At 47.7% G+C, this 27,760-nt stretch overlaps 11 protein-coding genes and 2 non-coding genes across 13 annotated transcripts; 3 read left to right on the top strand and 10 right to left on the bottom strand.

The window, feature by feature from the left end:
- Positions 1 to 9: 9 nt before the first annotated feature.
- CANTADRAFT_4209 (uncharacterized protein) lies at positions 10 to 1,068 on the bottom strand (the record flags this gene model as incomplete). Its single annotated transcript, XM_020208896.1, has 1 exon — positions 10 to 1,068. The coding sequence occupies one exon, from the start codon at positions 1,066 to 1,068 to the stop codon at positions 10 to 12; it is 1,059 nt and encodes a 352-aa protein (XP_020067304.1).
- Positions 1,069 to 1,616: 548 nt separating this feature from the next.
- Positions 1,617 to 3,267, top strand: ECM4 (omega-class glutathione transferase; the record flags this gene model as incomplete). The annotated part of the gene is made up of 2 exons (XM_020208894.1): positions 1,617 to 1,642; positions 2,310 to 3,267. 2 exons carry the CDS (start codon positions 1,617 to 1,619, stop codon positions 3,265 to 3,267), a joined length of 984 nt encoding a protein of 327 aa, XP_020067303.1.
- Positions 3,268 to 4,345: 1,078 nt separating this feature from the next.
- Positions 4,346 to 5,377, top strand: CANTADRAFT_19755 (glutathione S-transferase family protein; the record flags this gene model as incomplete). The annotated part of the gene is made up of 2 exons (XM_020206486.1): positions 4,346 to 4,351; positions 4,397 to 5,377. 2 exons carry the CDS (start codon positions 4,346 to 4,348, stop codon positions 5,375 to 5,377), a joined length of 987 nt encoding a protein of 328 aa, XP_020067302.1.
- Positions 5,378 to 6,089: 712 nt separating this feature from the next.
- Positions 6,090 to 7,013, top strand: RSR1 (Ras family GTPase; the record flags this gene model as incomplete). Its single annotated transcript, XM_020206485.1, has 2 exons — positions 6,090 to 6,096; positions 6,325 to 7,013. The coding sequence occupies 2 exons, from the start codon at positions 6,090 to 6,092 to the stop codon at positions 7,011 to 7,013; spliced, it is 696 nt and encodes a 231-aa protein (XP_020067301.1).
- A 592-nt stretch (positions 7,014 to 7,605) lies between these two features.
- On the bottom strand, positions 7,606 to 7,688 carry CANTADRAFT_t19. Its single transcript has one exon. It is a non-coding gene; the product is annotated as a tRNA-Leu (tRNA).
- A 632-nt stretch (positions 7,689 to 8,320) lies between these two features.
- MET2 (homoserine O-acetyltransferase) lies at positions 8,321 to 9,712 on the bottom strand (the record flags this gene model as incomplete). Its single annotated transcript, XM_020208893.1, has 1 exon — positions 8,321 to 9,712. The coding sequence occupies one exon, from the start codon at positions 9,710 to 9,712 to the stop codon at positions 8,321 to 8,323; it is 1,392 nt and encodes a 463-aa protein (XP_020067300.1).
- Positions 9,713 to 10,813: 1,101 nt separating this feature from the next.
- Positions 10,814 to 14,923, bottom strand: UGT51C1 (Ugt51c1p; the record flags this gene model as incomplete). Its single annotated transcript, XM_020209239.1, has 4 exons — positions 10,814 to 13,093; positions 13,142 to 13,266; positions 13,405 to 14,235; positions 14,299 to 14,923. Coding segments are annotated over 4 exons (3,861 nt in total), but the record flags the coding sequence as incomplete, so codon positions are not given.
- Positions 14,924 to 17,058: 2,135 nt separating this feature from the next.
- Positions 17,059 to 18,969, bottom strand: MDL1 (ATP-binding cassette permease; the record flags this gene model as incomplete). Its single annotated transcript, XM_020209043.1, has 1 exon — positions 17,059 to 18,969. One exon carries the CDS (start codon positions 18,967 to 18,969, stop codon positions 17,059 to 17,061), a length of 1,911 nt encoding a protein of 636 aa, XP_020067298.1.
- A 799-nt stretch (positions 18,970 to 19,768) lies between these two features.
- CANTADRAFT_4203 (uncharacterized protein) lies at positions 19,769 to 20,806 on the bottom strand (the record flags this gene model as incomplete). The annotated part of the gene is made up of 1 exon (XM_020208892.1): positions 19,769 to 20,806. One exon carries the CDS (start codon positions 20,804 to 20,806, stop codon positions 19,769 to 19,771), a length of 1,038 nt encoding a protein of 345 aa, XP_020067297.1.
- Positions 20,807 to 21,478: 672 nt separating this feature from the next.
- Positions 21,479 to 22,189, bottom strand: CANTADRAFT_45916 (uncharacterized protein; the record flags this gene model as incomplete). Its single annotated transcript, XM_020209264.1, has 1 exon — positions 21,479 to 22,189. One exon carries the CDS (start codon positions 22,187 to 22,189, stop codon positions 21,479 to 21,481), a length of 711 nt encoding a protein of 236 aa, XP_020067296.1.
- A 279-nt stretch (positions 22,190 to 22,468) lies between these two features.
- On the bottom strand, positions 22,469 to 24,628 carry CANTADRAFT_39137 (uncharacterized protein; the record flags this gene model as incomplete). Its single annotated transcript, XM_020208783.1, has 1 exon — positions 22,469 to 24,628. A coding segment is annotated over one exon (2,160 nt), but the record flags the coding sequence as incomplete, so codon positions are not given.
- A 694-nt stretch (positions 24,629 to 25,322) lies between these two features.
- On the bottom strand, positions 25,323 to 25,396 carry CANTADRAFT_t18. Its single transcript has one exon. It is a non-coding gene; the product is annotated as a tRNA-Val (tRNA).
- Positions 25,397 to 26,448: 1,052 nt separating this feature from the next.
- Positions 26,449 to 27,534, bottom strand: KAR4 (Kar4p; the record flags this gene model as incomplete). The annotated part of the gene is made up of 1 exon (XM_020208890.1): positions 26,449 to 27,534. One exon carries the CDS (start codon positions 27,532 to 27,534, stop codon positions 26,449 to 26,451), a length of 1,086 nt encoding a protein of 361 aa, XP_020067294.1.
- Between the last annotated feature and the right edge of the window lie 226 nt (positions 27,535 to 27,760).

The raw sequence follows: 27,760 nt of genomic DNA, 5'->3' as shown, positions 1-27,760 counted from the left end.
TTCAACGTGCTAAGGTTCTGCTTTTTCTTCGGCGCCTATTCTGGACATTTCGTATAGTTGATTCGCGTCATTTGCCTGGGTCAATGCTTGAAACTCTTCCGGGGGTGGTGCTGGAGACTCTGAATCTCCCAGGGTGCCAACTAGACCCAAATATGGCTTTTCTTCACTGTTGGCTGATTTCCAATCGGTTGGGGCAAGCAGCTGTGAACATGCTACGCAGTGATCAATGAAGATCCTTGAATTGGGAAACATTCGTTGACAAGATCTGCACCACCCTGGATCCTCCTTTGAGTCGCCAGCTACTAGCTGCTGCTTGTCCTTGACATAATGCACCAATCGGAGGTGACGTTTCAACACGTCGAGCCGATTGAATGCACCGCCATTCCGGTGACAAGTAGGATCGTAATTCCAGTATGGGCACCGGAACATGGGCTCGGAGTGTGATTTGAGGTGCCGCCTCATGTCTGACTGTCTTGTAAAAGACCATTTGCATCCATGAAATGTGCAGTCGTGCTTTTTTGCATCCTTATCTTTGGTGGGTTTCGTAACAGCGAATTTTCTCACCTGCAACTCTTTGGTCTTTGTCTTGGGCCTGCCTGCTTTGAAATTGTAGTTGTACTGAGCGGGAGTTTCGCCTACCGTGCTTGGGTAGGGGTAACTGGTGTTGCGATAGGTGTAGAAGCCATTTGCGTTCTGCGTGGCTCCGTTCTGCGGCTGGGACGAGGGTGCAGCAACGGCTGATATCGTGCCGTTTTGGCCGTTCTGGCTGTTCTGGTTGCTCGTAACTGCCCCCACATTGCTCGTAGGACTCGCACTGGGATAGTAAGGAGGATTTCCGCCAAAGTTATGGTAGTATTGGAGGTATGACGATAGCTGACTGCCAACAGCAGAATGTGGCTGGGCCTGTTGGTCGTGTGTAAGCTCGTGGTGCTGGTTTTTAGCGTCTTCCATCATTTCCTGAGGCACTTCGGCCAAAGACTGAGCGGGTATCACTTGTTTGTGATCCTTATCTTTCAGGTTGTTTCCGGCATCATCCGATATTCCCAAATCAGATGGAGCAGCTGCCATGTTGGAGGCGACGGGAAGAGTTCTGGGATCAGCGAAGGGACTGCTAGCGGAGCGGTTCAACGGGTTCTTCTGGTGTAGTCTGCACCATATTGAAATAGAAGTGGTGAGGGGGCACATCACGTGACCGGTCAATTGTGGGTAGAGGCACGACCTTCCTGGTGCTGGCACTGTCGCCGGGTATGGTTAGTCCTGAGCTGCCAATGGAGGGGAAAACTCCGTGGAACACAAGAAGCATCCGGCGGAAGCAAATATTCGTGGAGTGGACAAACCAATTTGCACGGCTCCTAGGCCGATGACCCCTTTTGTAGCATCCTCCTATGGTACGCTTCTGAATAGAACAGCCACCTCATCGTCCCAGCTTGGCATTGATATGGGTATACACTCCCCTTCTGTGGTCACAGATGTGCCAAACAGGCACTGGCCATCGGAACAAACAAATATGTTGGCGATCTATCAAACCACTATAGAACCGTTAACATTGGTCTTATTTGGCCACGCTGACAGTATTTTCAGTATTTGAAGAGCCACTATTGTGCCAGGATCCCAGTATGGCCCATGAGGATACTTTGGCCACGTAGCAGCATCGTCGGTATTTGTACAACTGGTATGACTCCAGTTCTTGAGACTTGATGTGTCCTCTGCCGAAGTGCATGCAGGACGTCTTGCCTTATCTGGGTCACCCAAATGTTCGATAATGCGTGTGAAGCATATGCATACTTGATAGCAATTAATGATTAATGCAGAATAGACAAGTCAATGCAGAAGTAGTGTCTACCTAGCCTGGGCTATCTACCACAACATGGAACCGTGCGTATTTTTAACACCTCTACTGCTAGCCCACTACGATTGTGGCTCCGCAGTCTGTCTCCAGTCGTATGTTGCTGACAACCCTCTCACTGTCTGCTTGCATCGGCACGTACCGTCCCACAAAATGTTTGCCCCCGCCCTTAATGGAGCTGACAATGCGGGACCCTAAAGGGTCCCGGCCCGCATAACCATTTGAAATTAGTCTGATGTAATAAATTACTAAATGGGTCCCATACGATTACTAAACCAGAAGTGTGGCAAACTTATATAAAGCCACCAGCCGTCTTCTGATGTAATTAGCATTGTTACTAAAGTCTAGTTCATTGCAAGTGCATTACTCATCGTCGCCTTCTTGTTAGCATGTCAGTAAGTACCAGAAACTCCACCTGAATTGAGCCACACTAACATCTACAGACTACTACCCCCACCGATAGCAAAGGGAACTTCAACCGCAGACCCACCTTGTTCAGAAATTTCATCAGCTCGGCCCCCAATGCCAAATTTCCCCCTGAACTCAACCGCTACCACTTGTATGTGTCGCTTGCGTGTCCGTGGGCCCACCGTATCTTGATTGCACGCGTCCTCAAGGGCTTGACATCCATCATCGGGGTGTCAATTGTCCACTGGCACTTGGACCTGGACGGGTGGAGGTTCATCAATTCCGACGAGCTTGCCCAATCCAAGGGCCCCAACGACCATTCCAACGGCACTATCGACCACGTTTACAACGCATCCAGACTCCGTGAGTTGTACTTCAAAGTCGATCCCAACTACTCGGGCCGTTTTACCGTGCCATTGTTGTGGGACAAAAAATTGGAGACTATCGTCAGCAACGAGTCTGCCGAGATCTTGAGGATGTTCAACACCGAGTTCAACTCGCTCTTGCCCGAAAAATACGCCCAGGTAGACTTGTACCCAAAAGACTTGCAAGGCAAGATAGACGACATCAACAGCTGGATCTACGAGAACATCAACAATGGTGTCTACAAGTCAGGTTTTGCAACTCAGGCCGAGCTGTATGAAACGGCTGTGAAAAACTTGTTTGTGCACTTGGACAAGGTAGAAGAGGTTTTAGCCAAAAACCACGCCGAAGACAAGAAGCAAGAGTTCTTGTTGGGCAACCAGTTGACTGAAGCCGATATCCGTTTGTTCACCACCATCGTCAGATTCGACCCTGTGTACTACCAGCACTTCAAGTGCAATATCCGTATGATCAGACATGACTATCCTTATATTCATAACTGGTTGCGCTTGTTATACTGGAAGATTCCTGGCTTCCAGGAGACCACCGACTTCGACCACATCAAGTACCACTACACTCGGTCCCACGCAAAAATCAATCCATTGGGAATCACTCCGTTGGGTCCTTTGCCTCACATTCTTCCTTTGTGATTGCCTGAATAAATGTCCTCTGCCATTGCAACCACCTGTAGGGCCCCATGGGTGTAATCCCGGGTGTGTATGTCTCTGTTAATTCTGGGGATTATTCTATCTACAGTCCATTTATTTGTGAGTACAAGCAATTATACATCGAAACTGCGGATGGCTCATTAAATCAGTTTAACGAGCTTATGTGAAATTGCCATCAGCATTCCATCACCTCACCTATGATGGAGCACGCATTCTGGTCATCTGGTGACGTATTAGTCAATGGCAGAGTATCCAGAGCACTTCAATCAGACTCTCCGGCAAATGATGAGTCCAAGTTGTGTGTTTTCCTGGTGATTTCGCAACCACAGGGTCTGCTCTGATTTCTGTCATTTGTGAGTGGAAGAGCAGCTTAGTGCACTTGAATCGAATCAAGCACCAGGGTGAATACACATTGTGGAGTCTATACTATGAAAGCAGGCACTACGTGTTATCCTATGAGAAGCAGTCCAAACGCTACCCCCACTATGAAACAGTCGCAAATGCTAACCATAGGATCTGATCACTCGCTATGAGAATAGTCACCAAATAGAACAGATCTGCTTTTACTCCAACCTGGCCACGATTGCCACTAGTTGTACCATGACTGAAATGTGGAGTTGTGGGGTTATTATCTATACAGGACGCATCCCTTATCGCCTCCAACGCTTCATGCGTGTGAACGTCTAGCCTCGTATCTCTGTGCCATTGCTGCTGTGATTGGCCACCTCCTGAAGCCTGAAGTCATTGCATGGCATCCGTTGCCAAGCTCCCAGAACTCCGGGGGTAATTGCACCAGAATGGGGCAATAATGGCCTGAGAGTAAGGATGCTACTGCCCAACGAACCCCACGAGCGATTCGTTCCCTAACATCCGTGCTACCATACCCATGACACACCCACTGGGCGACCTCAATGCTGCCGTCCGTGGTGGGCCGTCCACAGGCGCAGATCATCTGGCGATGGGCGGGACGAGTGTCGCACAGATGTAATCCATTACTAAACTGGAATTGTGGAGCAATCGTATATAAAGGAAATGAAGTCTCACCATTCCTGCTCCAAAAATGTCAGTAAGTACCACAAGCACCAGGGCAATTGGCCAGCACTAACGTCAGAAAATCCTCTCGTGGGCCGACAAGACCGGAAAGTACAACCGCCAGGGCTCTTTGTACAGAGATACCATCAGCTCTGCCCCCAATGCCAGGTTTCCCCCTGAGGCCAACCGCTACCACTTGTATGTGTCGCTTGCCTGTCCGTGGGCGCACCGTACGTTGATCACGCGGGTGCTCAAGGGCTTGACGTCCATCATCAGTGTCTCGATCGTCCACTGGCACTTGGATCAAGACGGGTGGCGGTTCATCAACGCTGACGAGCTTGCCCAAGCCAAAGGCGCCAGTGATCACGCCAATGGCACTGTTGACCACATCAACAACTTCTCCAGGCTCAGTGAGGTATACTTCAAGGCCAACCCCGAGCATACTGGTCGCTACACAGTTCCGGTGTTGTGGGACAAGAAGTTGGAGACCATCGTCAACAACGAGTCGTCCGAGATCTTGCGGATGTTGAACACAGAGTTCAACTCGCTTGTGCCGGAGAATCTTGCCCAGATTGACGTCTACCCCGAGGCATTACGCAGCGAGATCGATGAGCTCAACTCCTGGGTCTACGACAACATCAACAACGGAGTCTACAAGGCAGGCTTTGCCACCAAGGCCGAAACCTACGAGAAGGAGGTCAGGAATGTGTTTGTGCATTTGGACAAGGTGGAGGAGCTCTTGGCCAAGAACCATGCCGAAGGCAAGAAGCTCGAATTCTTGTTGGGCAACCAGTTAACGGAAGCCGATATCCGTTTGTTCACCACCATCGTCAGATTCGACCCTGTGTATCACCAGCACTTCAAGTGCAACATCCGCATGATCAGACATGACTACCCCCATCTCCACAACTGGTTGAGATTATTGTACTGGAAGATTCCTGGCTTCCAAGAGACCACCGACTTCGACCACATCAAGTACCACTACACGCGGTCGCACAACGAGATCAATTACTTGGGAATCACTCCATTGGGTCCGTTGCCACACATTCTTCCCTTGTAGTCGTGAAGAAGTTTGTTCAACGGCAGTTTTTCTGGCCTGGGAGCCAAATTCACTGACAGCTGAAGAACCTTTATCTGAAGTACCTCCAACGACACAACTGGGACAACTGGGTTCCAGGTCTCGTGGCGTCTTCCAGTAGTTAGCTATATAGTATTGAGGTATGGAAATTACCTCCAAACTGAGTATGAAAAACCATTTTGCCAGAAATGGGCACTCTGACTCCCAATCAAGCACGAGTCACTCCCACCCCGTAACATTCTTCGCTCAGACACCTTTAGCCGAAGTGTCACGTGAACATCGATCGTCGCTAACCAGGACGGTTTTCCCAGCAACTGCCCAACAGCTCCCACCGGCTCGGTGGCCCTGGAGGAGCCAGCACCATGCTGTCGCGGGGGGGCCTCGCCAACAGCGCGCATTTTGCGCCGTCTTTGCGCCTGTCGCCGTGCGGTTCACGGGCAGGCGGCAATTGCACCCCAGTACCACCACCAGTACCACCAACACCACCACGCCTGTGGCACCGGAGTGCTATCGCCGCCGAGGACTACGGCGACGTTCGCATTAATTGCCAGCGGTATCCGCCTGGGCTACTACGCGTTCGCAAAGTGATGCCCTGAGCCACTCGCGGTGGGCACCCCACCATACTGAGCCCAGTTCACGAGCGTAAGCGAAATTCAAGCATTTGGAAAAGATTTAATCCTTATACCAGAGCATTATGAGAGGTAAGTATTAGTCTACAAGGAGGGCACGTTGGTGCCAGCTTGCCAGTGCGGCCTTCAAGGTGTGCTAGCCGGCTAGTGCTGGCTAGACGCCCCGACTGCCCCGTTGTTTGCCAGTTGACGAGAGTCGAGAGACGTGTTTTATGGACCATCCACAAGGAGCACAAGACCAAAGTGGTCCACAACACCCCAAACACATACGGCATTGAGTTAGCAGCTACTAACATCCAGACTACAAGGTCGTCGTATTAGGTGCCGGTGGTGTCGGTAAATCGTCCGTCACAGTCCAGTTCGTACAAGGTGTATACGTCGAAAGTTATGATCCTACCATCGAGGACTCCTACAGAAAACAGATCGAAATCGACGGCAGAGCCTGTGACTTGGAGATCTTGGACACCGCGGGTGTAGCCCAATTCACAGCCATGAGAGAACTTTACATCAAATCGGGAAAGGGTTTCTTGTTGGTGTACTCGGTGACAGACGAAAACTCGTTGAAGGAATTGTTGGCGTTGAGAGAACAGGTGTTGAGAATCAAGGACTCCGAGAACGTGCCTATGGTGTTGATCGGTAACAAGTGTGACTTGGAGGACGATCGTGTGTTAAGCATAGATGACGGTATCAAGGTGTCCCAGGACTGGGGCTTGGTCCCTTTTTACGAAACTTCCGCCATGTACAAGACCAATGTTGACGAGGCCTTCGTTGACGTTGTACGTCAAATCATGCGTAAGGAAGCGTCCATCAGTGCTGAAAAGAAACAACAAAAGGAATTGCAAAAGCAAAACGAATTGAACAAGCAAGAGGAGGCCCAGTCTGGTGCTAACGACACCCAGAAAGAGGAGACCCAGAACAATAGATTGAAGCAATCGATTAACGATCCATCCAATACCCCTAGTGGAAGCAAATGTTGCACCATTATGTAAATTCTTGCTCACCCATTAATGGAAACATAATTACATCCAGTTCCTTTAATTCTTTTTTAGATAGTATAGTTAATACAGACCTTTCAACAAACATTGTCGGACTAGGACTCCATGACGACTCTACTCGAAGCGCTGCAGCATGTCATAATTAGCCCTCCTGCATTTTCAGGCTATGGTATACTTATTGCGTCAAGTTGATGCACGAATCAGCCTGAAGATGTGATGTATCTCTCGCAAAATACCGAGCTGTATCTATTTGTCGATATGGATAAACAATAGCAGATTTACTCCTATTGTTTATTATTACGGAGAATTTACTCGTTAATTCATTTCGTGAATCATTCACAAGTGTGACTTTTACACGATTTTTCAAAAAGATCTGTAAAACTTTTAAAAATAAAATGTGCAATTTCTCATACTTGTTTCAACACTTGAAGATTAGATAAGAAATAGATAAGAAAGCATTTAAAGTCATTCCCATGTAGTAATACCAATTCAGATTGGTTAATAATGATCTCAAGTAGTAACAACTGTTGGCCGCACAAAAAAAAGAAAGGAAAATAGGTAATTAGTGTAGGAATTGCTGGTGTGATGATACCCGCGAGATTCGAACTCGCGCCTCCGGAGAGACCAGGACCTTACCCTGGCGCCTTAGACCAACTCGGCCAGAGTACCCAATTCCTGATGATGTTTATTTTTTTCTTCCTAAACCAAGTTGTATGCCTATAAACTTTTGAATGATTTGCCTCAAGGTTCTGGGCAAGCTACTTGGGATCTAATGAATGCTCTAAATATTAGACCATACGTTACTTGCTATGAGCAAAATACATCGAAGTTTTGTTAGTCCAGCTACGATGTCTGGTAGTTAGGGAGGTTTTTAATCAATAATGACCTTTAAAGCGAAGCCTATTTTGGAGATTTTGCACTGTACTTTGGTGTATTCAGGGTGGTTAATGTTACTGGAGCGTTGTTTGATGAAAAGATGAAGAAAAGAAGTAAAAGTGAGAAAAAAGCCAATCGAAGTTCACAGGTTATTATGGTTATTGGTGGAGCATATGGACAGGTTCAAGTTGGGTTTGGAAAGTGTATTGAGCGGATAGGATTGTTAAGGTACTTACCCTTTCCTATTTAGTCAACTCGTATATGTTCTATCCAGCTTTATATGACAATTTCAGCTTGGTGTACTTAGTTGAATATTGCCTCGCGGTCAACCAGATGGAAGAAACATAATTTGTACCAGCTACAGTACATCCACCAAAATACTACTACAATACGTTGTTACGGGATTAATATATTGATCTATCTGTTTACCAATTGGTAATATTCGTTTCGGCTTCTCCAAACACAGAATTGCCTCCGTTGTCAAGTGATTTCACAAACTCTTCCCAATTCTCAAACACATCCACCTTTCCTGAATCATCGTAGTACTCAGGAAGACTCAGCTGAAGAAATTCTCGACAGTACTCGTCAATGACCTCGAATTCGAGTAAGAAGGCATCATGTCCCTCTGGCGAATCCAACTTCTTCAATGTGGAGTTAGGGATCTTATCCCCCAAGAGTTGTTGCTCGCCAAATGTGAACAAGCCGTCGGACTCAATACCTATGATCAAGTGTGGTTGGGATAATTGGGCCAAAACATGGGGGAGGGGGTCCTCTGTGACTTTGTTAGGATCCACTCTGTTTCTGGTGATGTCATGAGTGTCCAACTTTCTGGAAATCGATATATAGCAGTTTGCATCAAATCTATTCACAAATTTGTTTCCTTGATATCTCAAGTATGATTGGGCAGTGAAGTAGGTTTGTGGCTTTGCAGAAGATGAGTTGGAGGATACTGCACCCGAGTTCTTCAGTCCTTCGTTGTGCATCAACCAGTTCTCTTCGTCCTTGGTCTTGGGATATCTGACGGCTTCTTTGACAGACTCTTCGGTTTGCGTCTTGAACGGCAATTTTCTTCCGAATCTGGTCTCGAACGAGTTTCTTGATCTATAGGTTAATAAAGCAGCCATTCTAGCAGCACTCAAACCCGAATCTGGTTTATTGTTGGTTTCGTAATAGTTTCCCTCGTCGTAGAAGGGATCGCTAAAGATGCATTGTCTCTGTGTTTCATTCCACGAAATACACCACGCTGAGGCTCTTGCGGCAGTGGCCAATGCCACCACCGACTTGACGTAGTTGGTGTTGTTGTAGGTGGTGGAGTATTCCATGGCGATCATGCCGCCCATGGAGCCTCCAATTACACAGGCAATGCTGGCGATGTTGAGGGAGTCGAGAATGAGCTTGTGGATGCCAATGTCGTCTTTGACGGTCACCAAAGGAAACGAGGGACCGTAGGGCTTGCCAGTAGCGGGATCGATGGTGACAGGAGAGCATGAGCCATAGGGGGACCCGAGGAAGTTGATACAGACCACGAAGAAGCGGGAGGGATCGAAGGTCTTGTTGGTGCCCAACAAGGGACCCCACCAGTCGCTGACATCAGAGGATCCTGTCAAGGCGTGGCAGATCAAGAGCACGTTATCTCTGTCGTCGTTCAACCTGCCCCAGGTTTTGTAGGCGACTGGGAAGTTGTAGAGGGTCTCGCCACACTCCAACGTGTAGGAGGGTATTTCGACGATGGTCTGGCCATTGACCAACCTGGCGTAGGGGTTGGTCTCGTTCTGCTCTGCAGTTATATCTCGGTAGGTGGTGGAGGTGGTCGTCATGGGAGGCTGATGGGTGGTGGTCATGGAGCCTCACTGTACAACAGGGAAGGCGTGGGTAAGCGGATGGCGGATGCTAGAAGGCGGTTCTGGAGACGTGGTTAGGTATAGCTGGAGGAGTTGCGGAGGTGAAAATTCGTTGGCAGCCCTGCTTATACGCCAGAAAAGTTGACTCATGCATGGGGATCGTTATCGCATTACAAATATTCGGCTACAAATGGTGGAAGAACCGCCGATCGTGGCCAGAATTCTGTGCAGCATTGGAGCTGAGGCCGTCGATGGACCCTGGGCCAATGGAGGGATTCCACCTGGAGTAGTCGTCCTGGTGGTGCTGGGCTATGGCAGGGTGTTGGCGAAACAGCTGCAAACCCAGTGATAGGGAAACAGCACGTGACTGTGAGTAATCTGCCACGGTCGGTAATTGATTTGGGGGTTTGGGGTGGCCCTAAGTGCATACAAGACTAGGTGACAGTACTGCTCTGGGAGGCGGGGGGAAGAAAGAAGCCCATGGCAGACACACCCACAGACCGGTACAGTGCACAAATTGGCCGGTTGGAGGCGATGTTTGCCAGAGCAGACTACAGTACAGAACGGTTTCCCGAGTGTGGTGCAGAATAGGCTTTCCTGTGTAAGTGAAGAAACGGTTTTCAGATTTCTGAGATTTCTGAGATTTCTGAGATTTCTGATTTTCATTGGTGGTACGTCTGGTTCTTAATTCAAATATGAACAAGTGACGAGCTACGTGTGTGGTGTTGAGGATAATTTCGCAAGGTCGACCGTAATTACTGGCAAGAGTTCTCCAGGTGGGTACTGGGCCTTTGCACCTTCTTCTGAAAGTGAACAAGGAGGAACAAGTCAGGCTGCGCCATTTGACCCTCCGACTATTTCTAATGCCAACTACCAAATTCGTAGGCGGAACAGCTACGTGCGTGGTCGTATAATTCGTAATTATTGAGAAGTAACGAGCTACGTTGGGTTTGGTCGTACAATAGCTACGTAGGCGTGGTTCATAAAATTGTAATAGAACACCCAGTTTTGGTCGGTGTCCTCCTTTGAGCCCTCCTCTCAGTCCTTCTCCTTCTCGTCCTCCGAGTCGAAACCAGACTAATTTTCGTCGGAGTCCTCCTCCTCGTCTTCGTCTTCCTCGTCTTCGTCCTCCTCGTCTTCGTCCTCCTCGCTGCTCTCCGATTCCTCCGGTACAACCGGGGTCTGGATGCCCAGGGACCCAAAGTCTGGGTGGTGCTGCTTGTAGTGCTCGTTGTACTTCTGCTTGCTCATAATAAGGTGACGAGCGTACTCCAATTCCGAGTAGATGGTCTCTACTGCCGTGAGCACCCCGTTCTCCTGGTTGATTCGTTCGCTGAGCTTCTTGGACTTTTCGATCATCTTCAAGTCGGTGGTGACGGTGTGAATCGCCTTACCGAGTGACTTGGCATTGAGCTTGCGAAGAGCCACTCCGACTCCCACCTCTTCGATCCGCGAGGCATAGAAGAACTGGTCCCCGAAAAACGGCTTGATAACCGTGGGCAATCCGGCTCGTAAGGTGGCTCCCGTGGTTCCAGAGCCTCCATGGTGGATGGCTGCGTCGATACGAGCGAAGAGCCAGTCGTGGGGAACCGCTCCCGAGTTGTAGATCTCAGCAGGAAGCTCGATTTCGGGCTCGGAGTCGTCCTTCTTGCTCATGCGGTCCGACCAGCCTTTGTTCAAGATACAGCGCACATCTGCATCCACCACTGCCTCTGCGATGGCTTTGGTCAAGCTTTTAGCGTCGTTGACCACAATTGATCCGAAGCCAATGTAGATGATCTTCTTCTGCTCTTTACGAGCACTGTCGAGAAACTCGACCAACTCCTTGGGAGGGTCGTAGTCTTCGCCTGCACCCTCATCCAAAAACCAGTAGCCTGTGACTCTGATCCAGTCAGGAAAATCCACCGACGGTGGAAAGATCGTGGGCGAAACGTTATACAAGAATGGGATCTTGGACTGCTGTAACCGGTACAAATTGGTCCTGGGCAAATCGAGCTCTCGTACTCTCCAGTTATTGATTTGACTGGAAATTCCCTTCCAGAAAACTGTTTCGAACATCACATGGGTCAAGTAGTTGTAGGAGCCTCCTTTCTTTTGATCAGGAACAATGAAAGCATGGGGGTACGCTCTGGTTCGGGTCCATGGCATGGTAAATGCCCGCATGTACGGAATGCCCAAGGCCTCGGCAATATGAACACCCCCCATCGCGGATGGACTTTCTATCAAGATATCCGCTCCTTGACAAGCTTCCCAGCTGGACCTCAACAATTGGCTAATCCAGCCTCGGAACTTGGCACTGGCTTCTTTCAAAAATGCCACAGACATCGACCCATGAGTTACCATTAACGACATCAACGCTCCAGGGTCACCGGCAATTTCCTTGAACTTCATTCCGTGTTTGAGGATCCAATCTTCAAATTCCTTGTGAGTAGCAATGGTGACGGTGTGTCCCTCGTTAATCAACCCTTTGCCCAAGGCAATATAGGGCTGCACATCACCCCGAGACCCAATCGTCAAAAGCACAAAATGGAAAGAAGTAGACGGCCTAATTTCCGTTTTGTAAAATGGAGAATCCTCCAAAATGATTGGTATGTCCAACCCTGATGCTGCATTGATCTTTTCCTCAAACATTTTCAATCTAGCATTATCAATCTTGAGAGCTGCCAATGTCTTGTTCGTATCATTACTGAACGCTCCCCTGGTTTCAGAGGTCAACACGGCTTGTCTCTTCTTGGACAATTCCAAATCATAATTCTTTCCCCACTCATGTGGACTTGGCGAGAAGTTATCTCCATCATGAATTAATATCAATTGGCTGAAAATCATATTCTCACAATCGTCTCTGGACAGATGAGAGCTAAATTCTAATATTAATTCATCATAGTTGTTAATAGTAAGCACTAATCCCGAATATGTCAATTTCAATCCCTTCTCCTTCAGACAGTTCTCTATATGGTTCAATGGTAGAATCATCTTGGTAGATACACCAGGAAGCAAACTTCTAAAGCAAAGATATTCTGTACTAAGATACAACTTACCGTAAACAGGGATAGACTTTTGTAAATGACAATAATAACTGGCCCGTAATAATACCTCAGGCCCCAAGGAGAAGTGCTTTTCAAAATGTTGCTGTGACACTTCACGCGTGTTCTCTTCTTTTACGTAGAAGGGATCATTTGGATCAATTGCTTGGTAATGACTTGGGTTTGACGACCACATATTACTAACATTGGAAAATGCCTTGATACTCTTTTTCATGGATTGTAATTTTGTTTGTTTGGGATCTTCCTCAGTATATTCTGATGGATCAGTCAAGTTCAATGGACCAGGTAATACTTGCTCCTTGGCTTTGGTACCCTTTATATAAGATTCGGCTTGGGTAGCGAAGAGTTTATCACTTTCAACTGTATCCTTAATCGCTTCATATCTAGACTCTGCAACTTCAAAATCTTTTTGAGAGGTTTCAAATGTCATCTTGAGGTTCTTCAACCCTGATACCGACATTGGTCTTGGGAAATTGACATTCTTGACTTCACCATCCGAGAATTCAGTATGTTCATAGTCAAGTTTTTCGAAGGTACTGCTGCTACTCAGCATAATAGAAGAGCTATCGAATGATTTTTTAGAAGTGAACATTTTTGTCGGATTTGACAAACTCCGACCAATACGTTTAAGTGTGGATGAAGATTGGTCATTATCATCTTCTTCTGGCAAGTCGTATGGGTGTTTAAGATGAGTGTTCAAAGGTGCAAATTGATCAATGATTGACCCACTTGAACTCGATGACCGCAATGTAGAAATACTCTTGGGATATTCACGGATTCTGGAATCTCTTGAATCTTTTCTGACCATCTTTTTGGCCATATCTTTGAATCTCAGAGATTTTGAGATCAGAGACTTTGAAATCAGTGAAGTTTCGCTTTTATTCTTTGATCTTTCTTGATGTTCTTCGATTAATGTAGTAAACTTGGAATAAAACTCTTCACCTCTGTCAAAGAAAATGAAGTACATCGCTTCCATTCCAATACTTGCACCTTGAGTTAGCTTTTTCTTGCTCTTTTTTGAATCGTAAACAGACTCCTCATAATTCCCATGATTCTTTAGGAAGTGCATTCTAAAACTCATAGGCAAATCTTCTTCATCAGGTTGATCTTTAGGCAGTTCATCTGCGCTTAATAATGACATTCTGTTAAAGTTGATGACATTTTCAATGGGGATTTTGATTAAAACTTCGTTTCCAGCATTAGAGTTATTCAATTGAAAGATAATCTTGGTGAGATTGTGGCACCATTGTCGAGCAAGGTACAAATTATCAGTATGAAATCTATAGGTCTTACTCTTTGTAACCAATTTGAACCAAACTCCTGAAGAGCTTTCGATATTATCCTCTGTAGGTTCCATTGCTTCACCACTCAACATATTTGAAAAATAAGTTTCATCATCTGCAGATAGGTTTAGATCAGTCCCATTCGGGCTTGCTATCCTTGGTGAAATGGAACCTTCATTTGAGTTTCGACGGGTCAAAAATCTAGGCGACAAAAACCCATCGTTAGAATTTCGACGAGTCATGACCCTAGGAGTAGAACCACCTTCAATTGAGTTACGGCGAGTCAAGGTATTTCTTTGAGTTGGTTCCTTTTCCTTTTCGACCACCTCTGCCCTTATACAAGATTTTAAATCAATAACAATTCTGGGGAAATGAAGTTCAGTCGACGAACTATAGATACTGAGGGTCTGAGGTCGTAAAATAGCCCAGTATCTATGAGTGAGAACTGAGGAAAAGATTGTTTCGCCATACTTCGCAGTTTTGAGGCCCAAGGAGCCCGATTGAATCGTTAAGTTGGAGTCATCATTGGTAGTATAAGAACCACCTGTTTTTTGGTTCAAGTTCATGGAATATCTCTTGGGTAAGAATGCAAAAAATAACACAGATTCTCTGGTCAAGTAAAGATGTCCCTGCAATAATACGTCATTTACCAACCAAGCACTAAAGTTGTCGTAGAAGTGGTCGTTATCATCAATTTCAAAAACCTTTGCCAACTTGTTGGCCACTCTTAAACGTAAAGACTCAGTTTTGGCATTGTACTCGTTATCATCTTTAGCTTGTCCTTCTTTAAATTTGATCAAGAACCGCTCTCTGAGGAGACGAGGATTTAAGTTCTGAACGACAGACTGTTGGAACGGGGTTCTGACACTATGTACCAGGTTTGCTCTAGTTATGGCCCCACTCAAGCCGCTTCTGAGGGTCTCTGAACCATCTTTTGATCGTACGTCATCGCTGCTTCTGTTCAATTGACTCGTTATATCGCGAGAGGTGTGGAATGACCTGAAGGAGTCATTGTCTTCGTCTTCCTCGGTGATGGAGAATTCTTGTGGCTCAGGGATTTGATCGTGGTGGTAGATTCCCGAGCTTTGAATTTTCCACAAGGTATTGGCTTCTTGCTCGTCATCTTCGGGTGCAGTTACATTGTTGTCGGTGATTTCTTGCTCGTGGGTTTCGTCCTCATCTATGGCATCCAATCGGTGGGTACCGTGGGACTCTTTCAACGATATTGGGCTCGACAAAACACTATCTGTCGCCTCTTTGTCCTCGTCTTCCTCCTCGTCTTCCTCAGACGAACTGTCGTAGACAGCGTAGAATGGCAGCTTGATGTCTTTGACAGGGTGGGAATCATTTTTGGAGGAGGACGTTGCAGACGAAGACGCTCGCTTTGTTCTGGTGCTAAGCTTAAAGATGTTATCCTTGAGCCTATTGGCGTCGTTGACGGGATCAAAGCCAATGCCTGAATAGACTGACGCCGTGGTGAAAAGGTTGTAGAAGTAGTTTTGGGGACGCAGTTCCGAAGCAGGGCTTGCAGCATCCACCTCATCGTCAGGGGAGTCTGGACCCTTGGACTTGTCAAAGTAGTCATCTCGTTCTGCAGACACTGGCGAAAGCACACTGCAGGGAAGCACCAGCGCAAGCTTGGAGTAGATGGACGGACTGGTGGCAGGGTCCGTCTGGGGCTCGCCTTCTTTGGACATGTTTGGGGAAGGTGCTATGAGAACTGGGGGAGTGGTGGCAACTGGAGGCAGACTCGATATTACAGGGTAGGACCTGGTCAGCAAGGGCAGGAAGAGCGGACGCCTCTAGCAATTGCAAAATTGGGGGACGACGACACGGTAGGCCCGGAAAGCAATGGAGATGGGAACGCAACGGCTGCTGGGGTCAATCACTGCACGTCTGACACTCGCTTGCCGTTTGTCTGTATGTGCGCATGTGACAGGTGAAATCTGGGGCGAAGGCGATGAGCCCAATTAGGCTAAAGTGCAGCGGGGCGTCCCGGCACGGATGTCAGGTGGTGAGACCGAGGACGGGTTGTGGCGGCTGGCGACGAGATGATCCGATCCGGGTGGCTCCAGAGGGCCATGAACGGAAGGGCCGTGGGTGGTGTGCTACGGATCGTTGCGAGAATCAATTACGACAATCTTCGGAGGGGCAGGCACATATGTATTTTCGATCAGAAACGGTGAATGTCAGCTGAGGGCATGTCATCAAGAGCCCAGCATGGCTACGTCTGGGTGTAGTGCCTGTGGCTACCAGCGAATTGCAATGTCTTTACAATTGTAGCTTGATATGCTGGAACACCCTCTGAATTTCGCCCGGCCAATTTGGGTAAAATCACGAAAATTAGCAATTCGGAACTCCAAAACGAATATGAGCTCCAATTGGACGAAAGTCCAATACTAAGCTTCAATCACCCTACCGACAAGCTCGTTGCCTGGGCCTTATTATGGACGTCTGGGCCTGTCCCTGAGTTGAGCTTTGTGGGCCCAGTATTGTATTCTAAAAAGATCCGTAAATATCTGTTTTGTGCATCGTACAGAGTTTGATTGTTGCAGGGCATTGATGTTAATATTCGGACTAAGCAGGAAAATTAATCCTAACCGTATGCTTCTTCAAAAATAATCCCGATAATCTATTGTGTATTTTTTGGTTGCAATCGTTGGGAATGTAGTTCTAATAAGCTTTCCAAGCTTTCTCATAACCAATATCTGGATGAGTCCGTATTCAGTCCATAAGATTAGTTCGGTAATTTGGACTGGACTAGAAGACGGTTGTGAAACGACGCAAAAGCACCGGGGCTAAAGCTCAGGGGCGGTTGCATTTTGCAATTGGTTTCGCTGAATGCATCAATGCCCAGTTTTTGCGTCTTCTTTGGTGCCTTACCGGACAACTTTGCAAAATGAAGCAGCCGGAGGTTATCCCGATCACAATACCTAATACGAACATTCACCCACTCACTACACCAGCTAGTGCCATCGTGTATGGTCTATATACATTATTCTAGATTATGATTCTTCAACAACTTGTTGAGGGCACTGTTCGAGTTGTTGTAGAGAGCAGTGAAACTACCATCTTCGAGCACCTCGCCCGCAGAATCTAGCACCACTATCCGGTCACTGTTTTTGATGGTTGACAACCGATGGGCAATTGAAATGATGGCCACGCCCTGTTCCCTATTCAAACGATTCAAGTTTCTCATTACTATCTCCTCACTGATTGAGTCGAGAGCAGATGTAGCCTCGTCTAAAAGTAACACCTTGGGCTTACAGATCAATGTACGTGCCAAAGAGATTCTTTGCTTTTGACCTCCACTAAGCTGAGTACTGTTGGAGGGCCCGATCACGGTGTCGATTCCATCAGGCAATGCATCAATGAATCCTTGCGAATTACTCAATCGAAGCGCCTCTTCAATCTCCTCTTCGGTGGCATCTTCCTTGCCAAAAACAAGGTTTTCCCGGATAGTCCCACTGAACAAGAACGGTTCTTGCTGTACGTACCCAAGTTTGGAACGGTAATAGTTGAGGTTTAAGTCTTTGATGTTATGATCATTGATAGTGACTTCTCCTTGTAGCGGATCATAAAATCTCAAGAGCAACTGCAGGATGGTGGACTTACCACTGCCAGAGGGCCCCACGAAACAGACGTTTTCATCGAGTTTAATGGTCAAGTTCAAATCGCGAAATATAACTGAATCCTTTCTGGATGGATAGTTGAACTTGATATTCTTAAACTTGATGTCTCCATAAATATTGTCGACCTTCTTTCCAATGCTGGTGGCTATGCTTGGCTTCAGCTCGATCAACTCGAATATCCGTTCAGCGGCACCAATACCCTTCATCAACTCGGTGTAGAAGTTTCCCAACCCGAACACCGAGGAGCCGGTATAGATGGCATACATCATGAAACTGGAAAGCTCTCCGATAGTCAACTCTCCATTCCCGATGAGTTGTGTCCCCACAATCAAGAGACCGATCATAGACACATTTCCTAGCAATCCGTTAATCCCATAGTAGATTCCACTGAGTTTACCTTCTCGCAACGAGGTGTCAAAGATCTTTTTGATTTCGTGATTATAATCATGAACCACCGATCTCTGCTTGGCGAAACTTTGGATGGTTTTTAAGCCGTTCAACTTCTCCTCGGTGACCTTTGTCATTAGACCTAAGTTTTCCTGGACCTGTCTGGACAAAACCTTTATTTTTCTTCCGTATACCGAAGACATGACGATAAGAGGGGGGAACAACAAACTCATACAAAGAGTCAATTTCCAAGAGACAAAACACATCATGGACAATCCTACCAAACCGCTGATCAAGGACCTGGCACCGTCGCTGACGTTTCCGCTTAAAGTCTTGGATATCACCTGGGTATCGCTGGACAACCGTGAGATTAAGTCTCCGGTCTTCATTCCGGTTTTGGTGGGACCCACGTCGAAGAAGTACGAGTCCTGGCTCAAGATCTTCAGGAACAACCGCGAACGCAATCTGGCAACGAACCGTTCGCCCACCGTTCTCAACAAGTACGTTCTTCCGAAGTTAGCCAAAGCACCGAGCCCGAAGAGCACGCACATGGACGAATAGAATTGGACGGGCGCAAGGCCCATGATGCGACGATCGGAGGTGTCGTCATCGTCGTCCTTGGTGGTGTCGATGATTTTTCCGATGAACAACGGCACCAGCATGGAGGTGGCTGAGGTTGCAATCAAGCACATCAATGCGTAGAATAGAAGCTTATACTCAGGGCGCGCCAACCGCAAGAGTCTGAGGATATCCTTCCAGAGCGATTGCGCCTTCGGCTTGGCTCCCGTGGAGTCGTTGGTTTGTGGTTTGGGGATTTGGACTGGTTCGGGCGACTGGGCGCTAGAGTTGAACCTCACTTGTAGGGCGATGGGTTTCAACAAGGCCATAGGCCTAGCGAGAGGCAATCGTGACGGGAGGACCCGAGCGAGTGGCAGCCTCAACGGGCGGAGTGCTCGAGGTATCCCTAGTCTGTAGATACCCAACATGGTGTGGAATGTGAAGGCGATCGTTGAAGGTGAGATTGTAAACGCGAAAGGCTGCCGAACGGAGGAGTGAGATAGGGAGAGGTGGTAGTAGAGTAGGGTAGTGCAAGGTGGTGGTTCATATTGTGGTGGGATGGCGGAGGATAGGGGAAGGATGGTGGTGGAGTAGTCAATGGTTCGACGAGTGTGTTATGGATGGCCAGGGGAGTGAAGCCATCGAGGATCGGTGGTGATACTCAAAGGTGGGTATATTGTGGTTGGGTCAAGAGATAGGCTGGAAGCGAGTTTACACCTAAGGACTTTGATGTTAAAGTGGTTGTGATTGAAGTAGTATCATGTAGAGGAATTCGAGTGACTATGTGCTCTCCTATGAGGTAGTGCTAATTAAAGGTGATCGAGTATTCGGGATGGCTCTCTTCTGGAGCAGTAACCAGGGAAAGCATACCATTGAACTAAGGATGGGCGGACTGGAGCACTTGACAGACCGAGTATCTACAGGATGGCCCTCATACGAAGTGTTTCACTTAACGGACCAATATCTACAAGATGGCTCTCTTATGGAGCAGTGTTCACTTAAAGGTATTCATTTGTGGCTATATTGCACTAGAAATTGCCTTTCCCTGGCTACACCTTGGTCTATACCTTCTTATTTTCTATTTGTCTATGTATCCTTTTAAATCTTCCCGTGGTCCGTCATTAATCGTCATGCTAGCGTGAACCCCAACGCTTGCGCTGCCCGAACAGCTATTTCCCGGGAGATGCCTGTTTCCCGAAGGTCTATATCAAGGTCGGTGGTGGTGCAGAACATGCGGAGATCGATGCCAGGTGCATAGTTGAAGCTCAAGTCCAACAGCCTGAGCTTTGGAAGATGGCCGCGGACCCGGAAGGGGACGATGCCAGGACAAACTTCGCTGATGCGATTGTTGCTCAACAGGAGCTCTTCAAGGGAAGGAGGAAGTGCCTTGATGAACTCGCGTGAAACGGTGGTCAACTGGTTGTTGTTGAGAGTGAGCTTTTTGAGCCCCCTGGGGAACTTGAACTTGGTGAGCACGTCACAGGCATCGTCGTAGTAGTTCCGTATCATATTGTCGGAAAGGTCGAGCTCGTGCAAGTTGCCAAACTTGGCAAAGAGCTGGCCCCACTGGGAAACGTAGATGTTGCCGATATCGGTCGACTTGATGGCCACCAGATCGAACTTGTGGGCCATAGCTGGATGGGTGGCCAAGTTGATCAACACCTTGATCATGATGGCTGACAACGAGGTAGGGTTTTCCACCATGATCAAGTTGGCATCCGCGTAGAACGTCATTTGGAGCGTTTTGTCCAAGTATGCGGTCACCAGATCGCTACCACAGTTCCTGGCCTCCAACAACTGGTTAAACTCGTAGAGGTTGTGGATAAAGGTCGAGTAGTCGTTGGCTTGTCTGGTGAACTTGAACTCGATGCTGTTGGGACGAATGTCTTTGAAGAGATGGTTTTCGTAGCAGTCAACCTTGAAGATTTCCTCGAACGACGACACCGTCAAAAGGGTGTCGCCAAGAAGCTTATCCTTGGGCACTTCGTTGACGATCATCACCTTGCCGTTGAACAACCGTTGGTACATCAAGTTGATGATCATCTTGATTCTGAACTCATGCTGGTGCAGCTTGAGCCTTTTGATGAGGGCTAGCGTTTCTCGTGGGGTCAAGTACTGGAAGATGCTGATGATTACTTCCGACGGGAGGTGGAGGATGGACGTCATGGCTCGATGAGTAGAAGAAGCAGGTACGAAATGTATAGAAGCGGGGCCTGCATGCTGCAGAACGATAACCTCAAAGGCCGCGATACGGAGTCATGTGCGATAGACAGGAGTCAACCTTGGCGGGGGAGGGTGAGTCGTGCAGGATGGGTGTGGGCTAGCCAATCCAGCAGGGCCATGATTTGGAGGCGGGGGAGGTTGTAGACGGGGTGATTGTTATTTGTCCGTGACTATTTTCTGGCTTATCCTTCCTGTCAGTTCTGTCGCTTACAGAAGCTCATCGCATCTGGATCAGATCACGGGACTAAAATTGGCTAATTTGGAGATCATCAGAGTAGAGAAATACTTGCCATGTGGTGAAAGAATGATCTGTCGTACGCAAATAGTGGAGTGACTGTGAGGAAATATGGAAGTGAAGACCGTGGGAGCTTGGGCCCGTGAAATGCTTGCCTCAAACGTTGAATGGAGTAGTGATTATTTAACATGGAGCCATGCACCGTTAATCTAGTAGAAATTTCTGGAGCCATTAGTGAATTAATCTGTGTAGCCTGGTAGGAACACCAATTGGTACCACTAATTTCTGCAAATCTAATCGATGCCCAACACGGGCTTGATCCACCAATTGGTGACCAATACTTGGGAGTCAATGTATTGAATCCATTATTCATATGCCTGCTATCCCCTGGTGGTATCGTGGTAATCGTGATAATACGAGCCGTAATTGGACTCGATGGACCCTCTGGGATCGAGGTCCACGTCAGAGTCCGCTTCCCAGTCCATTTCTTCGTCTCCTGGCAGGGCAAAACCGTGCAAATTATCCCAGTAGCCGTAGCTGATGTCCTTAAAATCTGCCTCCTGTTGCGCCAGCTCGTGCTGGACGTGTTTCTCGTGCAACCTCGCCATTTCACGGTGGTTTTCCTGTAGCACAATGTCAAACAACTGGGGCTGGGACAACCCGTTCTGCAACGCTAACCGCATCACCTTGTCGTAGGAACGGACCAATGGCACACGAGCACCATGGTGGAGGTTGTAGCGGACCACAAAGCGACGGAACATCCGTACTACCCAACGCTGGAACCGGTACACCACGAGCACTCGGAAATCGTACCACGGAATGAGCGCCATCTTTGAGACTAGCACCTCTGTGTAATGCGACCGGATCTTGTGGGCAATGTAGGCGTTGAAGTCAGGAGGAACTGCCTGGAATGGAAGCTCAGGAGCCTGGAACGCCACGGCGGGGATTGCGTATGGAGACGGATCATGGCGATGGGACGAGGATTGTTCGTCGAGATGGAGGCTGCCAAACAAATGGTCGAGTTTGATGCGCTTGCCCGCGATGTGGAGCTCGTCGTCGTCCACGGCTCGAGAATGCTTTCTGGACGCCATTACATTGGGGAGGCCTGGATCGCAGCACTATTTATTACCGACGCCTAGCTATAGAGATTATTCTGGAACCATGATTGTGTCCTGCACACAGCGCAGGCAGAATAAGCTTACCTAACTGCGACAAGTACGGAGGACTAGAGTCGTCTAGAGGCTGGTACTGTCTTCAGGCTCGGCTCCAGGAGCAGTGAGTACCACGGGTGGGTTCTCAGCAGCCAGGGTTGGGACTGGAACCGGCCCAGGAGTGCCGGTGACCGTCTGCACCTCGCCAAACGAGGCACGGAGCACCTCCAGACAGAGCTGGTCGTAGTAGTTCTTCATCACCCGCAAGTCCTTGATGGACATCAGCTCCACTTCGGTACTCTGGAACCGTGTGAGCTCCTTGAGATCGAGCTCCTCCGTGTTGGTGGCCAACGGAGCCCGCGTTTGGTTGACCCCAATGTTGTTGAACCACTTGTCCATGATCTGGAGACTGGTGGTTCTGCTTCTGGTGAACTCAGGCCGCTTCGATGCCCCAGCCACGCTGACATGGTCGTGGTCGACGCCGTTGTCGAGCGACTGCAACGAGCTGTTCGACACGTTCTTGTTGGTGGGCTGGAGCGCGGGGTAGTTGGTGGTATTCAACTTGGTCATAAACTCAGACACCCCACTGGTGAACTTGGAGGTGATCGAGTTGCGCTTGCTGCTGGTGCTGTTCTGTGAAGCTCCTGCAAGAATCGGCTGGGTGGCTTCCAACGACGACGAACGTGTTCTGGTGTGGCTAGGCGACAATCGGTTTATCAAGGATCCATTTTTCTTGACGGGGGTCACCACAGTGACAGTGTCGTCATCATTGCCGTTGATGGTCTCCACCGTGCCATCTTCGAGACCCCTGAACTGCAGAACCGATACCGAGCCGATGCGGCCCAAAATATTCTTCATCATCGACAAGCTGATGGTCTCAGATTCAACTGCTGGTGCATGGATTGACTCATTTTCACTGGCCAACGTAGGAAAGTTCTCTTTGCTCAACGAAATGTTAGAAGACTTGAGACTGTTCATGATCGAGCTGTTGGACCGGGACCGTGTCTCGTTGAGCTTGTTGCTTATGGTATTCATAATGGACGACGACCTCGACCTAGTCTTTTCGGTGTCTTCCTTGGTCTTATCTGCTTGCTCCAACTCTCCGTCTGGAAACTTGAAATGCGTTTCGAGCTCTTCCTCAACCAATTTCAGTAGACTGGTATGAAACAATTTATTGGACTTATCAACATCCACCAATTCTTCGCCAGTGTCGAGCTCGTCAATCGTAATGTCTGACAAGTACATGATTATGGCTTCGAAGTTGGTCAAGTAGTAATTAATCTCACCATTGTTCAAGAAATTTTCCAAGATGTACTGGGTTAAGTCTTTATCATTATCATAAAATTTGAAATCCTCGGGAACTTCATGCTCGAGCTCCTCTGGCAGTGATTGCGACTCGTTTAGGTTAATCAAGTCGAATAAATGACATTGTCTATATTTGTTAGACATTGGTTTGGTGGATCTATCAACAGGCACATATGAGCTCAAATTCACATTGAATAACTCGACCTTGTAGGGGTCTATAAGATTGATGAAATTTTTGATAAACGTGAAGTTCAAGTAAAGGTCGTTTTTATTTTCCAACTTGTAGATGATGAGAAAGATTAAGGTGGGCAATAAGACATCATTGTTCAATGCATTGTTCTTGAAACCGTTTTTGACCAAGAGCTTGATCAAGTTCTTGTGCATGTCGACAATGCTGGTCATTTTTGAGTATGGGGTAATATTGGACTTTAGCTTGGCGAAGGTTGCGTTCAACTCGTGCAATTCTTGGTCGGGTAAGTTTTCGATGAAGTTGATCAATTCGCCCTGGTTGCTTTCGATGAAGTGGGAGAACGGAACCTGCAAGCGGCGGAGAAGGTCCAACTTCTCCTCCAAGAACTCCTGGTAGATGACGTCGCGCTCGTCAAACCGGAAGATCTTGTCGTAGAGCGACTCTTCCGCAGTGTTGGTGGAGTCGTAGAGGGTGAGTTGGGCCTGCTCGATGGTCTCGAAGATGGTGAGGAACTTGTAGTAGTTGAACACGCGGAGCTGGTACAAGGCGTCGTTGTCGGAGCGCTTGAGCAACTTGATGGACGAGGTGCTGTAGTTGGCGATGGCCAAGAGGTAGTCGAAAGTCTTGGGGTTCTGGTTGAAGGTGGCAGACAGTGCGATGAGCTGCTTCTTGGTGGAGTTGGACAGGGTGTATGCGTGGATGACCAAGGCGTTCAAGTCCTTGTAGAAGTAGTGGAACAACGAGCTGAGCTCGCTGATGGTCAAGGGCGACTGGTAGCGGGGCTCCTTGAGGTACTTGAGGAAGAGAGCGATCAACGAGGTCACCTGGCTCTTGAGGTCAAGCGAGGACTTGACCTCATGGTGGAGCTGGTGGAGCAACGGGAAGCTCATGGGGAGTTAGGGCTGGATGGTCGAAGGCTGGAGTCGGACTGAACGACACGCTGGATGGTGAAAGCTGAAGGCCAAGCTGAACGACAAAGCTGAATGACAAATCGACAAAGGCTGGAATGGTCAGGTTGAACCCAAAACTAAACGCAAGCTGGAAGAGTGGCGAGATGATACACGCTGGTGAGGGCGGTTAGTAGGCGTAGCAGGAGCAGGTTGGCGTAGCAGGAGCAAGTTGGCGTAGCAGGAGCAGGTTGCGCGTAGCGGAACAGGTTGCGTGGTGCCAGACAGTGTGGTGGTTTTGCCTGGAGAATGGGCTCGATACAAGAAAGGGATGGGGCTTGACTCCGTCAATTACCGTGTGTTGGCTATGTTTGCAAGGAGGTTAGAGATCACGCCTGCATACAGACAGGCAAGGGCTAGGGATGACAACTCTCCCACAAGGAAGGGACGGATGCCAGACGGAGGGGAGGTGCAAGGGATGGAGCCGAGGGTGCCGTGCTTGGCGGCGGTGCAATGCGACTATGACAGTAGTTGAATAGGCTAAAACGGATGTATTATTGCATACATATGCATGTCATACGACATGGCCGGCTACGGCCCACCACGCTTGCTGTGTGATGGGAGGGGCGCGTTTGGACCAGGGCGACCCTGAAGGCTGAGTGTGGAGAGAGGTAACGGCGGCAAAAAGAAATGATTCCGCCCAGGATCGAACTGGGGACGTTCTGCGTGTTAAGCAGATGCCATAACCAACTAGACCACGCAACCTTTTCTCGTTGATTGAGAGGTTGGAGGTGTACATGTGGGTGTAGTAAGGATGTCATTTTTGGTGCTGTTTCGCTTTAGAACTAGGTTCACTACGTGTATTGGTAGTAAGGATGTTGAGCTGGTCGTGTAGGATGTTTGAGGAACTTTTTGTAATTTCTACGACTATTTTGGGTGAGAGAATAGACAATTTCCCGTTTTTGTTTTTGGATGCAACACGGCTCTATTTCACGGTAGCAGCTGCATTTGAGCTATGATATAGGTTCATTCCAAGCAATATATCTGGGAAATACAGCTAAGGTGACCTTTTTTCAGTAACTGGTCTGGAAATTCTGTGAAGGCATCCACCTTGAATAATTGTGTAGCACCAAGGAGAACTACAATTATCTAAACTTTACAGTTCTAGACATACCAGCTACTGGGCTCTACACACGCTGGGGTCTATTCTCATGCAATTACTTTGTCATTCGTATCATTAATCTCGCTGAGCAAAATTCGTCTTGTTGAGAGTGCCTTGATAAAATGCAGAAACCTCGGAATAGGACCACAGACGAAGTTTCAATGTTACATTTGCGGCTTCACCGGGCTAGAGTGTTCAAAGCACTCAGTTGTAACGGTGATTCTCCTTACACACGAATATTCAGAATTTGTTTTTGCAACGGACCTGAATAATGAACTTGCCACATTTATAGATTACCCTGCCTTATCTAGTCAGTTATTCTAATCACTTAGAGTCAAGACCCTTCACCACTATCATTTTGCAACTTGACCCAGCTTCCATCATCTCTCAGGGTTGTGCAACCCGGCACCGCACGACTAGTTACCCGGCTTTGCGACACCAAAAATTTTTAGTATAAAAGTACAGAAAGTTACCCATTTATCTTATTGTCCACAAACCAAATTGTATGTAAACTTATACCTTGAAACATAATATTGTTGTGATGATAACCTAACTCAGCTCACTCAGAGTCTCGACGATGCTGATAACCTTCCTTTATCCAACATTCATCAAATATCTGACACAATAGATGATTCAATTAGTTCATGAACTAATACTAACTATTAGATACATTTGAAACAGGGCTCTTAGGTCTCAACTCCTCTATTTCGTCTGTCTGTTGCACCAAGAACTGGGTAATCGTTTTGCCATTGTTCTGGCTGTATTTGACCAAGGACTTTCCGTATAACTCCTCTTCGTAGTGAACTGGATCGAAGTTATCCACCAACAGATCAGGCCCCATGATGACCCATCCTGGCCTCATTCTTGGCACCAAGTTGTAGCCAATCCTTGATGGTATTATGTGAAGCCTTCTGTTGGAGTTCGAGAAGTTCTCAGCGATTTTGTACAATGAGTCTGGGACCGCATCATTTCGTCTCGGCGACTGAGGCGATTCAATCTGTAAGTCTGTATCTACGTTACAGTGGATCAAATGATTATCTGTGGATCTTCTCACCGTACCTGTGATGCACATCCAACAGTGCCACTGCTGTTTCTCAAATAGCGACGATGTGTCATCCCCAGGATAGTAGGGCGAGTCTTTGTTCAAGGGTAAGAATATGAGCTCTTCAGATCTTCTGAACTTCTTATTGAAATTATCATTGTTCAACACTTTAGTGAGCTCCTGGATCTTGTGGGTAGTAGCCCAGATGAACAAGAATCCTGGTTTAGCACACAATTGATGGATAGGTAGGTTGAGTAGAATCGGCAAGATAAACTGATTCTCCACCAAGGCTCCGATCATGATAACGTCGAACTTGAGACCATATTCATTGATCCACTTATTTAAAGTGGGCACAATCTTGTTGGTGGGAACTCTTGCACCGTAAGGTTGAACTGCATGCTTTTTCACTTGCTCTTTTTTGAGGTTGTGAAGTCTGGTCAATTTGGGGTAGCCCTCGATGGGATTATTGATGTTTCTGATGTATTCCACGGGCGATTTTCCAGTATGGATATAGTTGTTTGCATAGTCAAGAGCATCCAATTTTCCCATAGTAGTGGGGGTGTTAGCACTGTAGCTCTTAGAGATTGCCCCCTTCACAGGTTCTAGGGCCTCCCTTCGGCTAGTCTTTAGAGGGTTGGAGTTTCTGGACCCAAACTTATTGTAGGTGTATTGGTTTGGCAATTTTGATGCAGAGTTCATGGCTACAGAATGAGCAAATGAATATGTGGCAGTGAGGGCTAATCAAGAGGATAGTTCCGGATGTTCTTTATTTTATACCAAAGTGTCAAAAAGACGGACGTTTCAAATCTCACTTTTGGCTGCAATTTTCCCACACTCGTTTCAGCGCGTACATCACCACATTGTCATAAACACCAATCAGGCAGCTTGTGAGCTGAAACAGTGCAATTATTAGTAGAGATCAGGC

Source organism: Suhomyces tanzawaensis (genome assembly GCF_001661415.1).
Source record: "Suhomyces tanzawaensis NRRL Y-17324 unplaced genomic scaffold CANTAscaffold_1, whole genome shotgun sequence".
NCBI classification, from domain to species: domain Eukaryota; kingdom Fungi; phylum Ascomycota; class Pichiomycetes; order Serinales; family Debaryomycetaceae; genus Suhomyces; species Suhomyces tanzawaensis.
Note: the sequence above shows the minus strand (reverse complement) of the source record. Positions and strands in the feature narration are given on the sequence as shown.